The sequence below is a fragment of the Lithobates pipiens genome, unplaced genomic scaffold (genome assembly GCF_037356315.1).
Source record: "Lithobates pipiens isolate NorthernLeopardFrog02 unplaced genomic scaffold, aLitPip1_a1.2 Scaffold_1, whole genome shotgun sequence".
Classification (NCBI taxonomy): Eukaryota; Metazoa; Chordata; class Amphibia; order Anura; family Ranidae; genus Lithobates; species Lithobates pipiens.
The window spans coordinates 78,200,237-78,226,075 of NW_027507685.1; the positions used below are offsets into that span (position 1 = coordinate 78,200,237).

A 25,839-nucleotide genomic window follows, 5' to 3' on the forward strand; every position below is an offset into this window, starting at 1 on the left:
AATAATCTTGTGCAGCTGTGCATGGTAGCCAGTCTGCTTCTAACTTCAACTTGTTCAATTAAGCTTTGGCAATAAAACCTGGAAGCTGATTGGTTTCTATGCAGAGCTGCACCAGATTTTGCACTCTCCAGTTTTAGTAAATAACTGGAGTAAATAGTTTTTTGCTATAGTGGCTGTTTTAATGAATGCGTGTATAAAGCTATTTTGTTTTGTGACTGGTGTGTTTTGATAATTCTTCTTTTTCTTTTTCTTCTTTCTCTATTCCAGGTGTCTGTCCTCTGGACCATTTCTTACTACTCTTCCCCGCTTGCTGCCTTTTACATGTACCGAAAGGGTAAGCCAGATCAGGGATTGGCTTTAATGCTCTCATTGGGGTGGAAAAATATTTTAAATCTAATCAGATGTTAAGGTAGCACACCAGAATACTGTTTAAAATGACAAACCCCATAGTGTAAGCAGTGTTGTTCAAAAGCTGGAACATTTGTTGCTGATTCTTTTCTGTTTGTTGTAGGACATATGACCGCCACCAGGCTGGTTCTCCTAGGACAGTATGGCATGACGCTGCTTTTCCTGCTGGCGGGAGTGGCGTGTCTGAGAGGTGAGAGAGTTTAAAAAAGAAAAACTTGTACATTACTCTACCAAACCCAACATGATAGCTGTATGGGACCCTGGCAGGCTCCTCCTACGCTGGACCAGCTTTGACAATCCAAACTTTTTGCTTTTTTTTTTTTTTTTTTTTGCTAAGCTGTCACAGACCTAAGCACATTTTCTGTGTGTTCTTGTGACAAAGCCACCAGAAGTCAAGTGCCTAGAACAGTGATGGTGGACCTTGGCACCCCAGATGTTTTGGAACTACATTTCCCATGATGCTCATGCACTCTTCAGTGTAGTGAAGCATCATGGGAAATGTAGTTCCAAAACATCTGGGGTGCTAAGGTTCGCCATCACTGGCCTAGAACATATTTGGGTCATGGACCTCCCCAGTGCTTTCCCCTCTGAAAAATATTGGAAGTTTGAAACCAAAAGTTTTGCTGGAAAGGTGGACACTGTCTGACACCACAATAAGAAGTGTGGATCTCCCCTACAGTTGAAAATACACAAAATAGGTGGACCCCAGAGTCTGATTTAATGGGTTTCCAACTGATTATTAATTTTGTCTTGGCATTCTCTCCGGCCTTTTTCAGTGATTAGGTTTGGGAAATCTTATCTATTATTCATATATCCATCTCTTTTCTTTGCAGGTTTGGGCAGATGGACGAACCCTCAATATATTCAGTTTATAAGCATCTTACAGAGCACCAGAATGGATAACTGTCCAGAAAACAAGGTCATTTTTAACAGTTTTTACTGTATGTATGCAATAGTTGCGATAATGATTCCAATATATAATGTTACTTCCAACTGTGTGTAGCCTAATGAGCAGATTATTATATAAATCTCAAACAATATAATGTAGCGCTAAAAAGTGCTGTAAAAAACACATGTGACAAATGGTAGAAAAGAAAAAGTGGATGAAGTCCAAATGCTCAGTGAATACAAAAAGTCCTTCTGGTCATAGGAGGAATGATCCGTATCGTCCCCAAGATTCCTATTTCTCAAGGGTCCCGATGGAATGGACGGAAAAACTCAACTCCAACAAAAACCAGGAATGCTGGATAACTCCAAACTCATATAGAAGATCACATGAGGGACAAAAAAAGAACCTGGCGTGGGTGTGGTAGTCATGTTCCCTGTATTGCTTTCTTTTTATGTGATCACGTTTTTTATTTTTATCTTAAAATATATTTTATATCCTGTATTCGCTGATTTTATGCCAATAAACAGCCATCCGATATTTTTCATCTACACTATGGGAAGTTGTTCTTTTTTTTTTGTCCCTTATGTGATCTTCTATATGAGTTTGGAGTTATCCACCATTCCTGGTTTTTGTTGGAGTTGAGTTTTTCCGTCCATTCCATCGGGACCCTTGAGAAATAGAAATCTTGGGGACAATACTGATCATTCCTTCTATGACCAGAAGACCTACAGCAATCTCAGCGGCTGGTAGACCTGTGGGAATCCATCTATCTCTATATGCACGAATGACCTTATGGTTCTGGTAAGAGTACCCATCTTGTTAGTTTTTTACCTAGAATCCACTGTTTTAAGATGCCTTCAAGATCACCTTCTAGCTTCTATATTATGTGAAATACCACATTTTATGTCCTGTGAGAACTCTAAGGACTTTTTGTATTCACTGAGCATTTGGACTTCATCCACATTTTCTTTTCTTTTTTACTATTTGTCACATGTGTTTTTTACAGCACTTTTTAGTGCTACATTATATTGTTTGAGTTTTATATATGAATTTGGTTATGTTCGTATGTAGCTGCTGGTTTACGCATTAATTAACTTTTTTTTTCCCAAGTGTTCTTCCAGGACAGCCCTTGAGAGGATGGAGCTCCTCCCATCGACACAGGAAACACATTGCCACAGTTCAAAAGGCGGTCTCTCAGGTCCCTGGTCAATCATTTGTGTTTCCTCCGTCGGAGGAACATGTTGCCAGGAACCTGGAGACCCCTCTCAGGGGCTGCCTGAGAACCTGTAAGCCATAAGGGACCGGGTCCTGTTTTTTGGCTGCAGTTGGGTCCATACCTTTTTTTTTTCTTGTGGCTCGGGTACCGTCCAGCTGAACCGGAGCAGACCCGTTACCCTCCTCCGTCCAGTGCCGAGGTGGCCAGGGGCAGAATGACGCCGGTTTCCCCCAGGAGCGGTGAGTGGAAACTTCCATCTCTGCTCCTTGTTGCGGTGGGGTCGGGGACACCGAGCGTCATTTCCGGCGGAACCGCGTCATCACTGTGTGCCGAGACTTCCGGTTCCGGGTCTCTAGGGTACAAGGAGGAGAGGGAGAGCCAGCGCTGTGCCTGTACAGTCCCGACCAGCGTCCAGCAATACCGGACTAGCGGCGGGATCCGGAGCGGCAGAGGGGGACCATGGAGGCTATTCCCCAGGACACTCCGGCGGAGACAGGCACCAGCCAATCCCAGGTAGGCTGCTGGGCATGCTATTACTCTGGTGGAGTGATGGTGTTTGTAGGCTGGGTTCTGTAGTGCCCCACGGTGGTGGTTAACTCACAGTTAAGGATGTATGCAGTTGGGTGATTCTAAGGAGGGACATGGAGCTGACGCTAAAAAATTCTTTGTCTTCTTATTTTCAGGCTAAAGAGCTACCAAAGGAAGACAAGGCAGGCCGCAAAAAGTGCCCTAATTGTGGGAATAGGTTGTCCTCTGGCTCTAACAAAGCCCTATGCAAGCAATGCATTGCAAGCTTGCTTAAATCTGAGGCAAATTCCCCCTTAGCAAAAATTTTGGGCTCCTTTAAAGAGGAAATGGCGTCGACCTTTAAATCCCTCCGGGAGTTAATCACTGATGTGGGGTCAGCTGCCTCCACGAGTAAAACAACTGCAATCTCCTCCTCACCATGCCTTACAACACCCAGCTCAGGGGAGCCCCGTATGGTCAGGGAGCCTAGCCCCACGTTGATTAGCCCCGATTCCTCTGACACAGACTCTGATCAGGAAGAGGAGCAAGCAACATCTAAAGCCTCAAAGTATAGATTGTCTCTTGAGGAAGTTGATGAGATAATGGGTGCTATCTATGATACACTGGAAATTGAGGAGGAAGTAACTCAGTTATCCAGACATGATCAAATGTATGAGGCTCTGGGGAAAAAGAAAGCAAGGGTTTTCCCTATACATAAGGTGCTTTCTGACCTTGTCCTTAAGGAGTGGTCTGAACCAGATAAAAAGGTTTTCTTTCCTAAATCCCTTAAGAGAAGGTTCCCTTTTGATGAGAGCCCAGAGGCGGTCTGGAATAAAAATCCTAAACTAGACGCCCCTCTGTCCAAAATCTCAAAGCAGGCTGATCTGGCCTTTGTGGATATGGGCCACCTGAAAGATCCCATGGACAGGAGAACAGACATTGTCTTAAAGAGGGCCTGGGATGCCTCTATGGCAGGCTTAAAACCAGCTCTAGCCACTTCTTGTGTAGCTAGAAACCTGGAGTTCTGGTTGTCGCAACTACAGGAACATTTAAAAGCAGGCACTCCTAGGGGGGAGCTTCTGAAATCCTTCCCTATGCTTTTTAAGGCCACCAGTTTCATCTCTGACGCCTCCACGGACTCCGTAAAATTTACGGCTAAGTCAGCAGCACTTTCAGTGGCAGCAAGGAGGTCAGTATGGATGAAAACTTGGGGGGGAGACACGGCGTCTAAAACCCGCCTGTGCAGCGTCCCTTTTACAAGAGACTTAGTCTTCGGGCCTGAATTAGATTCCGCCTTAGAAAGGACGGCGGATAAAAATAAAACCTTTCCCGCAAAAAAGAAAAATTTCCAAAGAAATTTTTTTCGTCCCTTTAAGGAACCCTCTAAATCAGAGAAGAGTTCAACCCCCAAAAAACATTGGTCGGGACATAAAGGGAAAGGGGGCATACTGTTTAGCCGCCCCAATCAGGATCCCAAACCCCAGTGACGTCAGGGTTCCTGTGGGAGGAAGATTAAGCAAATTTCTTCCACAATGGGAAGAGACAACCTCGAACGAGTTTGTCTCAAATATAATAAAAAGGGGTCATGCGCTGGAATTCCACAGCAGCCCTCCCTCAAAGTTTTTGGTGACAAAGCTCCCAAGTCACTCAGAAAAGGCCAGGGCCTTACCTTTACTGATAGGGGAAATGGTGGATCAAGAGGTATTGACACCAGTCCCTATTCAGGAACAAGGAGATGGTTTTTACTCGCACATTTTTGTGGTAAAAAAGCCGTCGGGGAGGTTCAGAGTAATTATGAACCTCTGACCACTGAATCGCTCCATCCGTTACAAGAGATTTCGGATGGAGTCCATTTATTCCATAAAGAACCTTCTCCAGAAAGAGATATTTATGGCCATCCTGGATCTAAGGGATGCTTATCTGCATATTCCAATAAGGGAGGAATGCCAGAAATTCCTTCGGATGGCAGTGCAGATAGACACAAAAGTTTACCACTTTCAGTGCAGAGCGCTCCCCTTCGGTCTGTCATCCTCCCCGAGAATCTTTTCCAAGGCTTTAGTTGCACTGAGGCTTCAATCAGTCTCAATTATTCCCTATCTAGACGACCTGCTCCTAACAGCACACTCGGAGAGTCGTCTTTCTCAGGATCTGGAGTTGACTCAACTCGGCCTGAGTCGATTAGGGTGGATTGTCAGTCAGGAGAAATCCAAGACAACCCCAACACAGGAGATCCTGTATTTGGGTTACTGGATCAAGTCTGTAGATCAGAAAATTATACTGCCGGAAGAAAAGATTTTGAATCTGTGGCAGAGAACATCTTTTCTTCAATGCAGCCCCAAATGTACGGTGAGGGAAGTAATGTCGGTCTTGGGTCTTATGACGGCAGCCATTCCAGCCGTACAATGGGCCAGGTTCCACCAAAGAGACCTTCAGGGATTTCCGTTGGAACAATTAAAGGGCAGAGATCTGGAGGAGGAGGTATCGATCCCCTCAAAGAGATAACGCTCCCTCTGGTGGTGGAAGGACAGGGAGAACCTAAACAAAGGGGTTCACTGGGTCCTTCCTATCACTTCAACACTGACAACGGATGCGAGCAGCTGGGGCTGGGGAGCCCACCTCGGCTCAAGCTGGGTCCAGGACAAGTGGACCCTGGAAGAGAAATGTTTCTCTTCCAATTGGAAGGAGCTAACAGTGATCCTAAGAGCTGTTTTAGCCTTTCACCCCACAATACAGGGTCACCATCTACAAGTCCTTTCAGACAATATGACGGCTGTAGCATACATAAACAAACAAGGAGGTACCAGAAGTCCTCGTTTGATGTTGGTAGCCAGACGCATTTTTCAGTGGGCAGAAGCCAATCTGGAATCCATTTCTGCAGTTCACCTGAAAGGGGAGCTGAACAGCACGGCGGACTTCTTGAGTCGGCAAAAAGTTTCGAACCAAGAGTGGTCCTTACACCCAGAGGCATTCAATCTCATAACAACTCACTGGGGAAAACCAGAAGTAGACCTTTTTGCGAGCAAAGTGAATGCAAAGGTTCCCAATTTTTGCTCGCTAAACCCAGGAGATCAGCCCCTGGCTGTAGATGCCTTGCAAACTCCATGGACTTTCAGTCTGGCTTATGCATTTCCCCCTCTTCATCTCATTCCGAGGGTCCTAGCAAGATTCCTCACGGAAAAAACCTGTTTGATTCTAGTAGCATCATTCTGGCCCAGGAGACCATGGTTCGCAACGTTGCTACAATTAACAGACTGTCCGCCTCTAAGGCTTCCCTGCGGACAGGACCTCCTGTCGCAGGGACCTCTTTATCATCCACAGGTGGCCACACTGAAGCTTTCAGCGTGGTTACTGAGGAGGAAATCTTAAGGCGTAAGGGCCTGACTGATGAGGTAATTGCGACCTTACTACAGAGTCGCAAACCAGTCACGAGGGCTATTTACAAAAAAGTCTGGAAAAATTTAATAGCTGGCTGAATAGCCGTGACATAAATACGGCTAATATCCTACAGTTTTTACAGGAAGGTGTAAACAAAGGATTAACCCTAAGTACTATTAAGGTTCAGATGGCTGCCTTAAGTGTGTACCTAGATGAACGCTTACAGGAAAATCCTTTTGTCGCTAGATTCTGTAAGGCAATCGCTAGACGTAAGCCGGTTAGAGTCGGCAAAGTCCCATCCTGGGATTTAGCAGTTGTACTAAAAGCTTTCTTGGGGTCACCCTTTGAGCCTATCTCAGAGGCCTCCCTAAGGCTTATTACATTTAAGACAGTACTCCTGGTGGCAATCACTTCAGCCCGTAGGGTCAGTGAAATCCAAGCCCTTTCCATCAGGGAACCTTTTCTACAGATTCTAGAAGACAGAGTTATACTAAAAACAGACCCTGGGTTCTTACCAAAAGTAGCTTCTAGCTTTCATAGGTCCCAAGATATTGTCCTCCCCTCATTTTGTCAAAATGCAGCAAATGAGAAAGAAGAACATTTTCATTTATTGGATGTGAGGAGGTGTATTCTAGAATATCTTAAAGTGACAAATCCTTTCAGAATCTGACTCCCTTTTTGTCCTTTTTTCCAGGCAGCGTAGGGGCCAAAAAGTTTCAAAAGTAACCATAGCTAGATGGATTAGGCTAGCTATAGCAGAGGGGTATAAGGCCTTGAATAGAGATCCTCCCGAGGGTGTTAAAGCTCACTCAACAAGAGCGTTGTCTGCATCCTGGGCAGAAAGAGCTGGTGCCACCCCGGAGCAGATATGTAAAGCAGCCACATGGTCAAGCTTTTCCACCTTTACAAGGCATTACCGACTAGACCTAATGTCTAGTCAGGATCAGGCCTTTGGGAGGAAAGTCCTCCAGGCCGTGGTCTCCCCCCTAATCTGGTAAGTACTTGGGGATCCTCTCAAGGGCTGTCCTGGAAGAACACTTGGGAAAACTGGAGTTAGTACTTACCGGTAACTCCTTTTCCGGTGGTCTTCCAGGACAGCACGATCCCACCCTTTATTTGATTATAGTGATGTACTAATGTTATTACCTGTTATGGTTTATATCAGGGGTTGACAAATTTGCTTGGAATCTAGGAGCCAGCTTAAAAAGTTAGGAGCCAGGTCCGTGACAGCGATCCGGACCTGTCCCTGGCCTGACATGGAGAGGAGTGAAGGGAAGATAGCAGCGCCGTCGCCGCCCCCCCCCCCCCCGTCTCCAAGTCATTGCCCATAGCTCTTAGAGGGACATTTTATTTATTTTTTTCAAATGACAATTTTTTTTTCAATTGCATTTTAGTGTAAATATGAGATCCAACACAACAGTGACACAACATTTTTTTTTTAAAAGAACAGTGGGAAAAAAAAAAAAAAAAAAGTTATAAGAAAAAAAAAAAATAATTTTTAAATGCGCCCTGTCCTGCCCGCATATAAAATCGGTGTTCGAACCACACATAGGAGGTAGCGCCGTGATCGGTAGAGCGAGAGCAATAATTCTAGCCCCAGACCTCTGTAACTCAAAACGTGCAACCTGTAGAATTTTTTTAAACGTCGCCTATGGAGATTTTAAAGGGTAAAAGTTTTTCGCCATTCCATGAGTGGGTGCAATTTTGAAGCGTGACATGTTGGGTATCAATTTACTCGGCGTAACATTATCTTTCACAGTATAAAAAATAATTGGGCTAACTTTACTGTTGTCTTATTTTTTTATTAACTAAATTATTTTTCCCAACAAAAGTGCGCTTGTAAGTCCGCTGCACAAATACGGTGTGACAGACAGTATTGCAACAACCACCATTTTATTCTCTAGGGTGTTGGAATAAAAAATATATATAATGTTTAGGGGGTTCTAAATAAAGGGAAGAAAAGGCAGGTAATATAAAACAGTCAGAGGGAGCTTCATTAGCATTGCTGGTTTGTCATACCAACGGCGACCACAAGAGGGCGCCAGATTCCATAAGGAATCATAGGACCGCAGAAGGCCTCAAAGCCGCGGCCTAAATTTTCGGCCGCCGGCGGAACGGCCCGACGCGATCACGCTGGGGGGGTCCACAGAGACAGGATACCCCCAGCTGTGCTGCCCCAGGCGCGAGGTCGCTATTTCTAGTCGCCAATGCGACCTGGCGCCCGGGTTTTGTCGAGCCCTGGTTTATATGTTTTTCAGTTCCATCCTTCGGTTCTTGGTGAATGACTGACCAGGGACCTGAGGGACCGCCTTTTTGAACTGTGACAATGTGTTTCCTGTGTCGATAGGAGGAGCTCCATCCTCTCAAGGGCTGTCCTGGAAGACCACCTGTTTTTAGCTTAATGAGCAGATTAGCATGGCTGTCTCTGGTCTGGACAGTTGTAGCCCAAATCTTGCTGCTATACTCAGCCACATGTGTGTTCTGGGAGCCAGGAGCTTGGGTGACACCAGCCTGACAATATTTCTATCTCATTCACAGAAACTGCTTTCCAATTACAACTTTGACTTTCGCAGTTGGCCAGTGGATTTTCGATGGGATGAGACAAGCAGGTAAGACATCCTGTCTAAATATGTAGACAGATGTATTTGTGCGGAAAAGCCAAATAAGTTTCAGAAGACACTACTGCCATTGGATAATTTTATAGTGACTTCCGTCTGCATTGGGTAGACAAGCTATAAAATGTGCAACAAAAATAGTTGCCCATAGCAGTCTATAGTCTTTTAACCACTTCCCACCCGGCCAAGTTACATACACGACCGGGTGGGCGCACTCTGTCTTCCGTCTTCCTTCTTTTTTTCTTTTATTTCTTTCTTCTTGGAACGTCCTTCGGAAGGAGGGGGATGCCCTGATGCGTTCGTGTCACGGGGACACGGCACATCTTCGATCGGCAGGAGGGCTCTGTGATTGGCCCTCCCGATCACATGATGGCCGCGTCCAATCACAGCCGTCATGTGATGTAAACAGAGCCGGTTGATAGGCAATCGGCGCTCCTCTCCTCACACGGAAGTTGTCAGTGAGGAGAAGAGAGCAGATCGCTGCAGCCGGCTGGTGATTAGTGAGTATGTGCTGTGTGTTGTTTTTTTTTTTTTTTATTATTTTTATACAGCTTTTTACTCACTGATCACCAACCTAGTGTACCACACAGTGTAAACACAATGTCCCCAAATAACACCTGTCCCCCCACATATGTCCCAATGATTATCTGCACACATGTCCGTGATCACTTTCGCACATCTGCACATGATCATTTGCGTATATATGTCCATGATCATACAAACCAATTATTATACACTTAACGGAATTTTTTTTTTACCAAAAACATGTAGCAAAATAGTTTTGGCTTAAATTTATGACAAAATTCGATTTTATTGGATTTCTTTTAAAACGGAAAGAAGAAAATATATATATATATATATATATATATATATATATATATATATATATATATATATATATATTTATATTTTTTTTTTTTATTTCCGTTCTTTTTTTCTGTTGAAATGTATTTAGTTTTTTTAACCACTTCATTAACAGCCAATTCTGACACTTATCACCTACATAAAAAAAAAAATCAACTTTTATTTATTTACTTTTTGTCGCATGGTATTTGCGCAGAAGTTTTTCATATTCAATTTTATTTGGGGAAAAAATACAATTTGAATTTTATTGCACACAATATAATACCCCATTCTTTGGTAAAATATAAAAGCTCGTGTTAGGGCAAGTAAATAGTACCTAAAATTCTTCATAGAGATATATAGATATATAGATAGAGAGATCTATCTATCTATCTATCTATCTATCTATCTATCTATCTATATTCCCTCTATTGCAAAGGATGAACAACATCCCTTGTGACAGGTCCTCTTTATGGAGGGGTCTGGGGTCTCCTCTGGACTCTAGCACAGCTGAACAAACACAGATCAGTCTGATTAGCTTCTATCTGGCCATTAACAGAGGCAGAACCGAAAGTGACAACATTCTCATCACTTCCGGTTTCTGGAGTCACGGATAGGGAGGAACAACGTCCGCTCTTCTCTCTGTGTGGTGTAGCCGTCGCCGCCTGTCAAATCACTCCTAGGTTCCACGATTAGACAGCAGAGCTTGGAAAGGCAGCGGGACCCCCATCTGCCAACAGCAGAAGTGATCAAGTGGCTATTCAGCCACTCGAATCTCTCCTGCCATACAGGGATAGGCCAGCTGCAAATTTTGATACCTGGATGATGCCTGTAGGTGCAGGCATTGTCCTGGTATAACCACTTCAACCAAAGAATATCCATGGGCATCTTACGGTAATGACATGGTTAAAGTAGAATTTCTACCTAATACCAACTAGCCATAAAAATTAGGGATGCACCGAATGGGTTTTTTGGTGCCGAAACCGATACCGAAAATGAAAAATACACTAGGCCGAAAACCGATACCAAAAATGACTGTTTTTAAAAAATATTTTTATACAGGAGGTGGTCAGAGACTGGCGACACGGTACAGGAGGTGGTCAGAGACTGGCGACACGGTACAGGAGGTGGTCAGAGACTGGCGACACGGTACAGGAGGTGGTCAGAGACTGGCGACACGGTACAGGAGGTGGTCATAGACTGGCGACACGGTACAGGAGGTGGTCATAGACTGGCGACAGGGTACAGGAGGTGGTCAGAGACTGGCGACAGGGTACAGGAGGTGGTCAGAGACTGGCGACGGGGGTACAGGAGGTGGTCAGAGACTGGCGACGGGGGTACAGGAGGTGGTCAGAGACTGGCGACGGGGGTACAGGAGGTGGTCAGAGACTGGCGACGGGGGTACAGGAGGTGGTCAGAGACTGGCGACGGGGGTACAGGAGGTGGTCAGAGACTGGCGACGGGGGTACAGGAGGTGGTCAGAGACTGGCGACGGGGGTACAGGAGGTGGTCAGAGACTGGCGACGGGGGTACAGGAGGTGGTCAGAGACTGGCGACGGGGGTACAGGAGGTGGTCAGAGACTGGCGACGGGGGTACAGGAGGTGGTCAGAGACTGGCGACGGGGGTACAGGAGGTGGTCAGAGACTGGCGACGGGGGTACAGGAGGTGGTCAGAGACAGAGGACGTGGTACAGGTGGCATCCCCCATTGCAGGCCAGTGTGCCATTTTGCAGCCAGCCTGTGCAGGGAAGAGAGCCGCATCCGCCGCCTGTTTGATCACAGCCCCGGGAACGTCACAGCTTTCATTTCAATAGCTGTGTGTTCCCGGCCACGCGCCGTCACACGCAGCCCCTCCCCCTTGTCCGGGCACTTAGATAGACAGATCATACACAGGATTGGACGGATGATCTGTCTATCAAAGTGCCCGGACAAGGGGGAGGGGCTGTGTGTGATGGCGCGCGGCCGGGAACACACAGCTATTGAAATGAAAGCTGTGATGTTCCCGGGGCAGTGATCAAACAGGCGGCGGAGGCGGCTCTCCTGCGCTATACACCCCCATGGTGGGCGTCACCAGGGGCTGGGGGTGGAGCCCCGCCCCCACCCAGGCCACGCCCCATTTCCGGCTCCATTATCGGACGTTTTTCTCTTTTCGGCAAATTGCCGAAAAGGCCATTTTCGGCCGATATGTTTCGGCAGCCGAAATTTCGGTGCATCACTAATAAAAATGTCCACTGCTACCTATGCTGCCTAACCTGTGTGTTCTTTACTATGTGGCTTTCCCTGTTGCTGCATAGTCTTTGACAAAATGTCCTGATGGCATCCAGTTTCTATTGCACATTTCCAGTTGAGCCATTCATTCCTCTGGCTGGCCTGTACTCATGGCCAACCCCCAACAATCTAGAGTGTGGCTTCAGCCATAGGTGCCCCTAATGTGGCAGGTGGATATGACTTGAGAAAGGGGCTCATGCTCCCAAAACATTGTCATAGCCACTTCTCCCTGCTCCTGAGTGTCTCTGCACTTCAGTGGGATATTTCTCTAATAATAATTGAGGACTTTTGCACTTGAATTGATTTATCATGTCCATCTCCCTGTCTCTGCAGTACAGATGAGAAGACAGAAAAGTCATCAGGTGGGGTGTCATTACTGAAACCAGAACCTCGAACACGTGGAGCTGCTGACGGCATGTTACAGAGGGTGCAGAAGCTCCCTTGTCAGATAACCAGGTAATGGATTTGTCATCCTTCTGCTGCAAAATGCTGTAGTCAGTAGTTCTAAAGCTGCAGGGCTGCGCATTCCCCTTATGATTTCATTTGTTTATAACTTTTATATATGTTATTCTGACCTATTGAATGAAACTGAATGCTGCTGCCTGTTTGTAGTTATATTGTAGCTCACTCATTCGGCCGAAGGATGCTATACCCCGGTTCTGTGTACCTCTTGCAGAAGGCTCTCATGCCCATGTTATTACAGGGTCAGGCTCGTTTGGTGGAAGAGGTGAGACTGTAATGTGTAATATATGTATATTCTTTTTGGTGTTTTCTGCACCATGGGCTCTTTAACAGTATTACCACTGCTACTCTACCCCTAGTTCAGGCAAATCTTGTTCTATATTTCCAATCACAGTATCATGGGAAGCGAGCGAAGCTGCTGGCATGTGATGGCAATGAAATTGACACCATATTTGTGGACCGCAGGAGCTCCGGGGACAGCATTGGATCAAAGCTGGTAAGCGCAACATACAGTGGGGTTGATTTACTAAAGGCAAATAGAATGTGCAGTTACGCCCTGCAAGTGCAATTGCTCCAGAGCTTAGTAAATGAGGTAAAGCTTCACTTTGCAAGAAGTACCCAATCACATGCAAGGGAAAAAAAAAAAGAAATTTTTTTTGCTTGCACATGTTTGGATGATGAAAGTCAGCAGAGCTTTAGTCCATTTACTAAACCCCTGGAGCAACTGCTCTTGCAGAGTACAACTGCACTTTGCAAAGTGCACAGTGTATTTGCGTTTAGTAAATCCACTTCCGTGTCTGTTTTAACCATGTAAATTGGCTCCCTAGCCTTAAAAATTAAGTACATGTTCACAATGATAACTCTGCCTACATGTGTTCAAATTGCTGTTTTGGTAATTGGCTTTTTTTTTATTTTTTTATTCTGCATTGTTAATTTTTGTTCCCAATCATTTCTACAAAAAAAAAAAAAAGTTGTGTCCCAATAAGTAATCGGACACTGAGAAAATACAAGTTGCCTCTAATCCCTTGGAGTCTTACATTTAAACATCAGCCTATGAGAAGTGCATGCAAGGTTGTGTGGGGTTTTTTTTTTTTTTTTTTTTTTTTTTGCGCCATGCAGTCAATGTTGGAGTGCATGCAGACAAGAAGTAGCTGTAAACAGAAAGCAGAGGGTTTACAAACTCTGAAAGCTGTATAGGAAAAATTAAAACCTCCTCCAGATTTGTAGAGAAATTTTGGTCATTTACGTTTTTGCGTACCATTGATTTTACAAAAAGGCTCATTCCAAAATGTACAATTTTTTTTTTTTTTTTTTTTTTTTTTTTTTTTTTTTTTGTTCAACGCAGCTGAATGATCGGGCCATTTTTTTCGATTCGGCACTGCATCGCTTTAACTGACAATTGCACGGTTGTGCCCAAACAAAATCAACGTCTTTTTTTTCCCCACAAATAGAGATTTCTTTTGGAGGTATTTGATCATCTCTGCGTTTTTTTTTTTTTTTTTATTTTTTTTTTAATTTATTTATTTATTTTTTTTGCACTATATACGAAAAAACCGACAATTTTGAAAAAAATACATATACATTATATATATATATATATATATATATATATATATATATATATATATATATATATAATATATTATACACACATCTCTCTATAATTTTATTTTTTACTACTAATGACTGCGATCTGTGATTTTTATTGTGATCGCGACATTATGGCGGACACATCGGACATTTTTGGAACCATTGAAATTTATACAGCGACCGGTGCTATAAAAATGCATTGATTACTGTAAAAATGTCACTGGCAGTGAAGGGGTTAACACTAGCGGGTGACCAAGGGCTTAACTGAAGGGGGGATGGTGAAGGTATAGATCATACTTTGCATGAACACACGATCTGTCTCTTCTCCCCTCAGAGAACCGGGATCTCTGTGTTTTACACACAGAGATCCCAGTTCTCTCCGTGTCACGAGCGATCACGGGAGCATCGGCTCCGTGGGGTCAAAGCCGTAGCACCTTCTTTTTATTCTACTGGTCATGTGTTTTCATAAAATATGGGTCTTTTACAAACTCTGAAAGCTGTAAGGGAAAAATAAGTTTTTAAAAGTGGAGCGCAGGGCCTGGCAGCAAAAGGGTTAAATTACTTGACCTTCCTGAGGGAAATTGTAGTTCAGAATTGTTTCTGGCAAAGGTCATGCCAAAGAACAGGTAAACGCAGCCATAAAGGGTTTAGGAGTGTTATAGGCAGAGCCTGCGCTCTGGTTTTAAATATACAGAGTAATTACAGCACATAGGAATGCTTTTGCAATAATGTTGTATTAAGCATGTAAGCCCAGTTAAACAGTAGGTGCAAATATGTCTCGTATCCTCACCAAGCATAACACAGCATGCGTTTTTGTATTGTTTAATTCCAATCTATAGCCAAACAAATGTACAGAGGTAAAGCACCACTTAGTCATATAGCAACCGGTGATCAGAAGCAGAGCCAGGCTGGTGAAAAAAGAAGAGAAAATATTTCGGGGGTGTGGCACCCACATTTCTCAAGAACCTCTTGCCATGTCTCATGTGGCCAAAGTGAGCACTACACCTCTGATTATAACCAGGGGTGTATCATGAAATCAGTGGGCCCTAGGCATTGATAAAAAAAATTATACATGCATACACAGTGCCTTGCAAAAGTATTCGGCCCCCTTGAACTTTTCAACCTTTTGCCACATTTCAGGCTTCAAACATAAAGATATAAAATTTTTATTTTTTGTGAAGAATCGCCAACAAGTGGGACACAATTGTGAAGTGGAACGAAATCTATTGGATATTTTAAACGTTTTTTAGCAAATAAAAAAAACTGAAAAGTTGTGCGTGCAAAATTATTCGGCCCATTTACTTTCAGTGCAGCAAACTCTCTAGAAGTTCAGCGAGGATCTCTGAATGATCCAATGTTGTCCTAAATGACTGATGGTGATAAATAGAATCCACCTGTGTGTAATCAAGTCTCTGTATAAATGCACCTGCTCTGTGATAGTCTCAGGGTTCTGTTGAAAGCGCAGAGAGCATCATGAAGACCAAGGAACACACCAGGCAGGTCCGTAATACTGTTGTGGAGAAGTTTAAAGCCGGATTTGGATACAAAAAGATTTCCCAAGCTTTAAACGTCCCAAGGAGCACTGTGCAAGCGATCATTTTGAAATGGAAGGAGTATCAGACCACTGCAAATCTACCAAGACCTGGCCGTCCCTCTAAACTTTCAGCTCAGACAAGGAGAAGACTGATCAGAGATGCAGCCAAGAGGCCTATGATCACTCTGGATGAACTGAAGAGAACTACAGCTGAGGTGGGAGAGTTAGTCCATAGGACAACAATCAGTCGTACACTGCACAAATCTGGCCTTTATGGAAGAGTGGCAAAAAGAGAGCCATTTCTCAAAGATATCCATAAAAAGTCTCGTCTAAAGTTTGCCACAAGCCACCTGGGAGACACACCAAACGTGTGGAAGAAGGTGCTCTGGTCAGATGAAACCAAAATCAAACTTTTTGCCCACAATGCAAAACGATATGTTTGGCGTAAAAAGCAACACAGCTCATCACCCTCATCACCCTCAACACACCATCCCCACTGTCAAACATGGTGGTGTCAGCATCATGGTTTGGGCCTGCTTTTCTTCAGCAGGGACAGGGAAGATGGTTAAAATTGAGGGGACGATGGATGCAGCCAAATACAGGACCATTCTGGATGAAAACCTGTTGGAGTCTGCAAAAGACCTGAAACTGGGACGGAGATTTATCTTCCAACAAGACAATGATCCCAAACATACAGCAAAATCTACAAAGGAATGGTTCACAAATAAACATATCCAGGTGTTAGAATGGCCAAGTCAAAGTCCAGACCTGAATCCAATCGAGAATCTGTGGAAAGAGCTGAAAACTGCTGTTCACAAACGCTCTCCATCCAACCTCACTGAGCTCGAGCTGTTTTGCAAGGAAGAATGGGCAAGAATTTCAGTCTCTCGATGTGCAAAACTGATAGACATACCCCAAGCGACTTGCAGCTGTAATCGCAGCAAAAGGTGGCTCTACAAAGTATTAACACAAGGGGGCTGAATAATTTTGCACGCCCACTTTTTATTTTTTTTCTTAGTTAAAAAAAGTTTCAAAAATCCAATAGATTTCGTTCCACTTCACAATTGTGTCCCACTTGTTGGTGATTCTTCACAAAAAATAAAATTTTTATATCTTTGTTTGAAGCCTGAAATGTGGCAAAAGGTTTAAAAGTTTGAGGGGGCCAAATACTTTCGCAAGGCTGTGTGTGTGTGTGTATGTATATATGTATATGTATGTATGTATGTATGTGTGTGTGTGTATATATATATATATATATATATATATATATATATATATATATAATGTGTGTGTATATGTATATGTATGTGTGTATATATATATATATATATATATATATATATATATATATATATATATATATATATATATATATATATATATATATATATATATATATATATATAGCGCGTAGACTTTGTGCTCGGAGACTTTTGTAACAATGATGAAATGGAATTGACAGATACTGAAAGAAAGTGACCTGAAGGTGTGCCGTGGTCAGTATGCCTAAAAGGGGGCATACCCAAGTAGTACTAAAAAAGAAAAGGGGATAAAAAGAAAAAGGGGGAACGGGAGGGTGGGACAACCTCCGGAAACATCCGACAGGGCAGGGAGGAACCGAGGCCGTCTTATAACGGCGAGGCTCCTCCCACAAATGCAGGCGGGCCTGCGTCCCGCCTCCCCACTTGTGGTCGGAGACTCTTGTAACAATGATGAAATGGAATTGACAGATACTGAAAGAAAGTGACCTGAAGGTGTGCTGTGGTCAGTATGCCTAAAGGGGGGCAAAAAGTACAACAGAGAGATGAAAATACAAAGTTTATTTAACCTGAATCAATCAATCAGTCAAATGAAGAAACGCTTGGGACATCTCTGTTACCGACTCCGGGACGTACCTGGTATAGCATGAAGACCTCCGCCTACCCAATCTCTTAATGATGTGCATGGGGACACCCTGACGTGAAGCCGAAGAGGCTGCCCCGAACCTAAAGGAGTGACCCGAGTAGGACTTGGGGTTGAGCCCCAAAGCGGACAGCAGTATATGAACAGTGACGATGTGAGCAGGGCCCCGTTAAAGGGCAAAAGAGGACTATTCCTGGGTTGTCCTGCCAACTGGAGCAACAGATCAAATACCATGACCGGGCACCAACTAGAATTGATCCTGAAAAACCTGATATCTTTGCCAGACCCAATCTGTTGCGTCTTGCAAACCTCTAAATGTAACAAAAAATGGTCAGGATACCTAACTAATTGATTAATGGACAACATACAAGACCCAGCCCCGGTACGAGCAAATTCCCCTGGCCTAAGTAAACCGTAGAAGGCCAAATAGATTGCCGCCTTAAGGACCAGACTAGGTAAAACCCCAAAAGGAGATCTAGATAACATGACCGACAAGGCCCGGAAAATGTCCCCGGAGATAGAAAGCCTATTGTTGCGGCTCGGCGAGCTGCCCTTCTGAATACCCCTCAGAACCGCCTTGACCGCGTGAGCCGCAAACACCGAGGGTCTACCCGGGATGTTGTAAAGAGAAAAAAATGCTGCACACCCGCCAAGTAACCCCTGACTGTGCTGTGAGATGAGCTGAGAATGACGGTATGCTACAAACGCTAAAATGTACTACATGTCCAAATAATCCGACCTGGGGTACAGGGTACGAAACGTCTGAAATGCTTTCCAGGCTGTGTGGTAAGCCCATCTGGTGTTAATGGACAGAGACCTATCAATCAACCCCAATGTGCCTGTCAAGTGCAACCCTAATCCATCCTCAGTGAAGTGAAGTGAAGTGAAAACTGCGGGGAGGGGGGTCGCCGAGACGTCTGCGTCCGGAACCTGACGGAAAAAAGATGAAAAATCAAACCGGGACAGAGCATCCGCTGCAGAATTTTGCATGCCACTAATAAACCTGCAGTGTATGTGGAACCTAAAATTCAGTGACAACCAAGTGAGCCTGCGTAAAAAAAACATGATGAGCAAGGAACTAGACCTGCCTTTATTGATGACTGACTTCCGAAATTGCCTGATTGTCCGTGAAACATGTGACCGTATTACCCGTCCATAAATGCCCCCACACCTGGGCTGCCGCCACTATGGGGTAAATCTCAAATAATGCCGACGTCTGAAAGAACCTGGGAATCATACCACATTCCTCCGGCCATGCCCCCGTCAGCCAATGGGTATCAAAAATGGCTGCATAACCTTTAGAAGCGGCGGCATCGGTAACTACTTGTAAAGAAGACAATGACACTGCCGGGATAAACATAGAAATCCCGTTCCAGTGATGGAGGAACTCATCCCACATGTGCAAATCTGACAAAGCTGCAGAATCTAAAATGACCCTAGAATCCGTGTCCGGGGCCATTGGTAGCAAAGCCAGCAACCGAGAAATGAAGGACCTGCCCTGAGGAATGGTCCTCATGGCAAAGTTCAACATGCCCAGTAACGACTGCAAATCCTTCCTGGTAGCGGCCTGGGAAACTAGAAACCTATGGATCCGCTCTCTGATTCTGACCAACTTATCTTCCGGCAGGATGGCCTGGAAGTCCAGAACGATACCCAGAAAGGTCAGAGTGGTAGCCGGGCCTTCCATCTTTTTGCCTGACAAGGGAACATTGAGAGCAGAAACCGCTACCAACTTCTGAAGATCCGAAGGTACCTGACCCGCACTCGCAATCAGAAGGTAGTCATCTAGGTAATGAATAACCTCCTGACAACGCTCCTTCTGCTTGAGAATCCAATTGAGCACCTCCCCGAACACATTAAAAAGCCAAGGGACTACTTCTGGACCCAAAAGTAAGCTTGGTGGCAAAATAATACAATTCCCTTCATTTGACCCCATGCCACCACCAAAGCGCTGGCTGAATAGGAAGGAGCTTAAAAGCATCAGAAATATCTGCGTTAGATAGCCAAGCATTCCTTCCTGCACAGATGATGCGTTGGATAGCTAAATCCACTGATGCGTACTTCAGTGAAAATTCCTCCGAGGGAACCGGGGAATTCAAGCTAAGCACTACTGAACAATGAGGCGCAGACAAGTCCTAAATTAACCTTAATTTATTGGAGAATTTCCCCTTGACCAACCCCAAAGGGTTGACCCTCCACTGTTGAAACGGAGGTGTGGAAAAGGGGCCGATGATGAACCCCCCTTCTCCAGCTCCGATTGAAGCAGCCGATCCACCACCACCACCATGTCTGTGCCTGCGGACAATAAATTCTTGCACTCAAAGGTGCCCTGGGGTAAGGTGATGAGCCTTGTGTGAAACCCTCCACCAAGAATTGCCATAAAGAGGGAGACGGATGAAACTCTAAACAGGCCTTTAAAACCAAAACATTGATCTGGCTTAGTCAGGAAGATTTCCCCTGCTTGAGTGAACACAATGATTTGGGATGTGCCCTAAAGCAGCTGGCACAGACATGAAGGAGACGACACTGGCTGTAATTACATGAACCCTGATTGAAATTGTTACAGACCTGCGATTTCCCCAAAATCTGAATAGGGCAGCCCAGAGGCCCCTGGAAGTGTCCGGCACTGACGGGGGACCCATGAAAGGGCACCAGTAAGTAGTATGTGCTGAGGACTAGCAAGTGGTGCAGACTGGGGACCTCAACCCAGCAAAATGCTGACAAGAAAGTTTGGTGTCCACCTTGCTCCAGTCAGTTGTGACCTGGTGCTGAGCGAACACCGCCGCCGCTTTAGCTGAAAAGGACTGATGGTAATCATAAAATGCCGACCCACCATACTTCTGTCCCAACTCCACCACCGTGTACAAATATAGGTCAAGCTCCTCCCTTCTCTGAGGACTGACCGAGCAAACAACATTCCTGAAGATGCTAAAGGCTAGCACAAAATCAGGGATGGAAAGTTTGCGACTGAGCCTATGGTCCCTGGTCTTGACTACCACTGACACGTCGCCACAAGCATATGACTTGTTGTCTGCAATGTCATGGGCCGCGATCACAAGAGAGAGGCCAAGTTAACATCCTTTCCCTCCAAGATATAATTTTTTTAAATATTGGCCGGGATAAAATGGGCTGGAGTGACCGAAAATGAACTAGCATTATTACCTGCTGCCGTTGGCAAGACCAGAGGTAACCCCGGGACTGCTGATATGTCAAGACCCACAGGTGCCACTGGTGCCGAGCACGGAGGACACTCCCAAAACCTCACCCTGGCTTGTAATTCCTGAAAAGATGTCGCCAACACACTGAGGGAGTGAATCAACATGAGTGACGCACCCACAGAACGTAAGGTAACTTGTTCAGGGGTAGCGCCTGAAGCACTGGGGAATAAAAGTCTGAAAAGTTCCGCTTTACGAGCCGAAGCCGGATAAGCGACACCTCTACGACAAAGTTCAGCCATCAACCTGAGGACCGTCCAAGACCTCCATGGAGGGTGTGCTGCCATGTCCAGACTCCCCTGCCTGGGAAGGAGGGACGATCTCAGAATCCTCAATATCTGCCGCCTGAGACATGATCTAATTTGACTGACATAAGCGACAGTGAGTTAGAAAACCAACCTACCAAAACCTAACCCAAGACTAGAGTGAGTGCTGATGCCCTGAAATTATGACCCAACCCCCCCCCCCCCCCCAACCGACCATTCCTCTCGACACCAACATACCGACCTTCCCGTGTGTAAATTGTGATAGAGAAACTGGAAAAGTGTTTGAAATTAAATGGATAGAGCCGAGCCACCTGTGATTCCGCAGGCAATTAAAAACATACACTCGGGCCCCATGAACCTGAAAACGTGTCAGGTAGGATAAGAAAGGTGAAATGACACAGCGTGAAATGAGTGAAATGAATAAACGACTTGCCACTAAGCAATCCTGTATAACCTAGACCGACCTTCTCCCACCTGTATGCATACAAATGAAATGAGTACCTTTTAGTAGTGAAGCCGTGTTGCGAAACCCAACTTGGTGACCTCACACCTGGCCCTTACCATGGGTAACGAACCCCTAAGTAACCCGAACCTACCTGAATAGCCGAGACTGCAAATCTAAAGAAGAAACACCCCTGAGGTCCTGCAACCGTGCCGACAACTACAGTACGTAGAACTGACTAAGGACAAAAGAAATGAGACAAGCCAAATAGCCATGCGACTCGCCGCTGAATCAACAGAAACCAAGATCTGACCAGAGCAACATACTACTGATCCCACACATGTACAACGCACCGAGAAAATACCCTGAAGGAAATGAGAGCCCTGATGATAAATGAGCTAACCACGACCACCATAATTGCAACAACATGAGGCCCCCCCCCCCCCTCCAAATCCTGAAAACATCCGCTGACCATCTGGACCGAACGCACACACCCCCTCCCCTTCCCCCAAAAACTCGACTAAACCCTGCATGTGCGCCCTGCCTGGACCCCACACCGACCGAGCTTCAGCGACATGACCAACCCAGAACTGATCGTACAGGCACTTACTATGGAATAGACAAATAAGTATAACTTGTATTGGCTGCTCACACCCCACACACAGCTCCAAATAGTTTCTGAGGGAAAAGGAAAGGAAAAGATAGCATAAAATGACATTGCAGTATAACTGAAAAGAGAAACCCCCCAACATTTCACAGTGCCCTGCAGTAAAGGTGCCAGAGCCTGGGAACATGAAATGAAAAATGACAATGAAATGACTGCAAAACATCCCAGCCGTTACCCGTTTCATGACCATGAAACCGTCCTACCTCTAACAATATCGCCAGCAAGAATGTCCTATCCCAGACAGTGATGCCACTATGGAAAACACCCCTGTCAGCGAACCAGTGACATACTCCCCCCCCCCCCCCCCCCCCCCCCGACCAAAAAGCAGGCAGCGCCATCTGTCAGACCATACACCCCCCCCCCCCCCATATGATCCCTGAGAAACGCCCACAACCTCCAGCAAGAAACGTATCTATGTAGGCTAGTGATGCCCCTATAGAATGCACCGCTGTTATGAGGCCGGTGCCGACACCCCCCACCCACCCCCCCATCAGAATGCAACCATACCTCTAACCTGAAATGACCCCCTCTGCCAACCTGCGACTCCCCCCCCCCCCCCCCCACTACCTGACCCTGCACGACAGCAGGGAGAATAGGAGCCCACCACTGCCGAACACTTTCACGAGTGGCAACGGCCCAAGTGACATGTGCGATCGTAGCCCAGCCTCCTAACAATCGAGATATGCCCACAACCTCCGGAAACATCCGACAGGGCAGGGAGGAACCGAGGCCATCTTATGACGGCGACGCTCCTCCCACAAATGCGTCGCGCCTCCCCACGTGTCAGAAGTTCTTAAAAAAATTATTATGTTTTTGTTTTTTCAAAATGCTTTTTGGAGGGAGGGGTTGGGCCAGTGGAGGGGGGCACGTGTTGTCAGTAGTTTTTATTTATATATGTTGGGGGGCTTAGTGAATTATCAGGGGTCTAAACGGACCCCCTGACATCTCCCCTTTTGAGACAGAGAAATGGACTGTGAACAGAGATTCCCCAATCCCTTTCTCAGCATTGAAAATGAATGGACAGGAAACGGAGGCTCTTCTCCATTCATAAGTAAAGAGTAACACAGTTTACTCTGTTCAGCTATTACAGGACACAGGAGCGATCGGTAAGAATCGCTCACTATGTCAAATTGAGGAAAGGAAGGGGGCGGTAAATGACATGTCCTTGTTTTTTTTTGTTTTTTTTATTATTTATTTTTTCCGAATTTTTCAAAGTATACAAATATAAACTGTTCAGCGTAATAATAAATACAACAACATTTCTTTAAAGATAGTCTACCTTATCCCTCACCCCCCCCCCCCCCCACTCGGTCCTTACCCGGGGCATTCCTTTTTTTTTCTTTCTTTTTTACTAACATTCGAGCAACTTCAAATAGCTTTCAGTTTTTCCGAATTGTATCCAGGGTCACCATTTATTCTGGTATCTCCCTTCTAAATTATCCAGTTTATACATTGTCTCTTCAATATTTCGTATCCTTTCTAATCTTTCTACCCACTCCTTCATCAAGGGAGGGTCGGATTTCCTCCATCTTCGCGGGATCAGTGCCTTAGCAGAGTTCAATAGACCAGGGACCAGAGAATGCCCATTCTCTCTCTCTCTCCCTCTCCCCCTCTCCCCTCTCCCTCTCTCCCTCTCCCCCTCTCCCTCTCCCCCTCTCCCTCTCCCCCTCTCCCTCTCCCCCTCTCCCTCTCCCCCTCTCCCTCTCCCCCTTCCCTCTCCCCCTCTCTCTCTCTCCCCTTTTTCAGGGTCGTGGAATAAACATGCCCATGGGTCCCTCCTAATCCCTTCTCCTGTTATTTCAGAGATAGCTTTTATAATTTTCTCCCAAAATAGCTGTATCTTGGGGCACTCCCACCATAAATGAGCAAAGGTACCCACCACTGAGCAACCTCTCCAACATGTTGAGGGGGTCTCGCTACTAATTTTATTTCCTTGCTGTGGGGTTATATACCACCTTGTTAAGAGTTTGTATGACATCTCTCTAGTTTGTGAGTCTTAAGTGACCGAATACGTTCGTCTAATAATCCTGTTTTCTATGGAGGTCATTATCCAGAGGCCCAATTTCACTTTCCCACTTCTCCAAATAAGGGGGGTACTTTTGCTCTCCTACATCTATTAGGATTTCATATATTTTTGAGATCCTTTTTTACCAAGCATTGACGGTTCACTACCAACTTCTCCAGGGGTCTAAGTTGCTCCTTACCCCGTAGTGGCTGTGTTAAAGACTGAGTAAAATAATATAGTTGTGAATATCTCCATTTGTCTAATGGCTTGTGACCCCACTTCCCTATAATTTCCTCATATGTGCATAACCTATTCCCTTCCATAACATCTTGTAATTTAATATTATCTTTCTTAGCCCATCTACTATAGTATACATATTCCTCTTGACTAGGTAAAAAAAATTTAGTGTCCAATAGTGGAATAAATGGTGAATTGTGCTCCCAGTTATGTCTCTTATTTATTGTATCCCAAATTCGAAGTGAACCTTTTGTCAATAAATTTGTGCTATTCCCTAATTCTCTATATTTTGCAGGTATCCATATTATCTCCCCTAGTTCCCTTCTACTTAACTTCATTTCTAATTCCACCCAATCCTTCCCCTTTTTATTATGTGTCCAATCTGTGATTCGTGAAATTGCTATAGCCTTATAGTACCTTTTTGAAATCGGGCATTGCTAATCCTCCTCTGTCTTTACTTCTTATCAAAGTATTAAAAGCCACCCTCGCTGCTTTTTTTTTCCATATGAATCTTTTAATCAGTTTTTAGTTATTTAAATATCCCTGTGGTAATAATATGGGGACCATTTGACATGTGTAAGTAAACATTGGTAGGATGAACATTTTAACTACGTTTATTCTCCCTATCCATGATAGAGCTTTATATTGGATCCTATCCAAATGCTGTTTGATTTTATTTACTAGGGGGATGTAGTTGGCCTCAAACAAGTCATCCATCACTGCCGTCAGCTTTATTCCCAAATAGACTAGCTCCATCCCACACCACCTAAAAGGGTATTTAGTTTGTAGGATTCTCTGCTCTTCTGCTGTATATTTAAATTTAAAATTTCAGATTTAGTTGCGTTAACCTTAAAATTGGAGACTTTCTCAAATTTTAACAGTTTCTTCCATGGTCGATGTAGAGCAGAAAATCGTCTGCAAAAGCAGCAACCCGATACTCCCTCCCTTCAACCCGTATTCCCTGAATGTTTTGATTCTTCCTAATAGCTGTCAGGAGGGGTTCTAGTGACAATATAAATAATAATGGGGAGAGCGGACAGCCCTGTCTTGTCCCGTTGCACAATTCAAGGGGGCAGGACAGGGCCCCGTTTTTATTCTTATTTTAGCTTTAAGGTGGGTATACAAAGCTTCTATCCAACCTCTCATCCTCTCCCCTAATCCATATCGTTCCAACACTTCGAATAGGAACCCCCAACTAACCCTGTCAAATGCCTTTTCAGAATCTATAGACATGAGTATCGTGGGGGCCTCTTGCCTTATGATTAACTGGCTTAACATAATGGTCTTTAATACGTTATCTCGCCCTTCTCTCCCTTGAATAAATCCAACCTGATCCTGCTGTATCCACTCTGGCACATGAGGTCTTAATCGCTCAGAGATAATTTTTGCAAAGAGTTT

General features: G+C 44.9%; 1 protein-coding gene across 1 annotated transcript in view; it reads left to right on the top strand.

The window, feature by feature from the left end:
* ABHD16A (abhydrolase domain containing 16A, phospholipase) overlaps positions 1–25,839 on the top strand; it is a gene marked incomplete in the record, with an annotated part of 96,222 nt that overhangs the window by 18,387 nt on the left and 51,996 nt on the right. Inside the window, 7 exon segments of the mRNA XM_077460436.1 lie at positions 268–334; positions 512–598; positions 1,242–1,327; positions 8,934–9,004; positions 12,455–12,577; positions 12,734–12,848; positions 12,978–13,079. Coding sequence (XP_077316562.1) covers positions 268–334; positions 512–598; positions 1,242–1,327; positions 8,934–9,004; positions 12,455–12,577; positions 12,734–12,848; positions 12,978–13,079 — 651 coding nt within the window.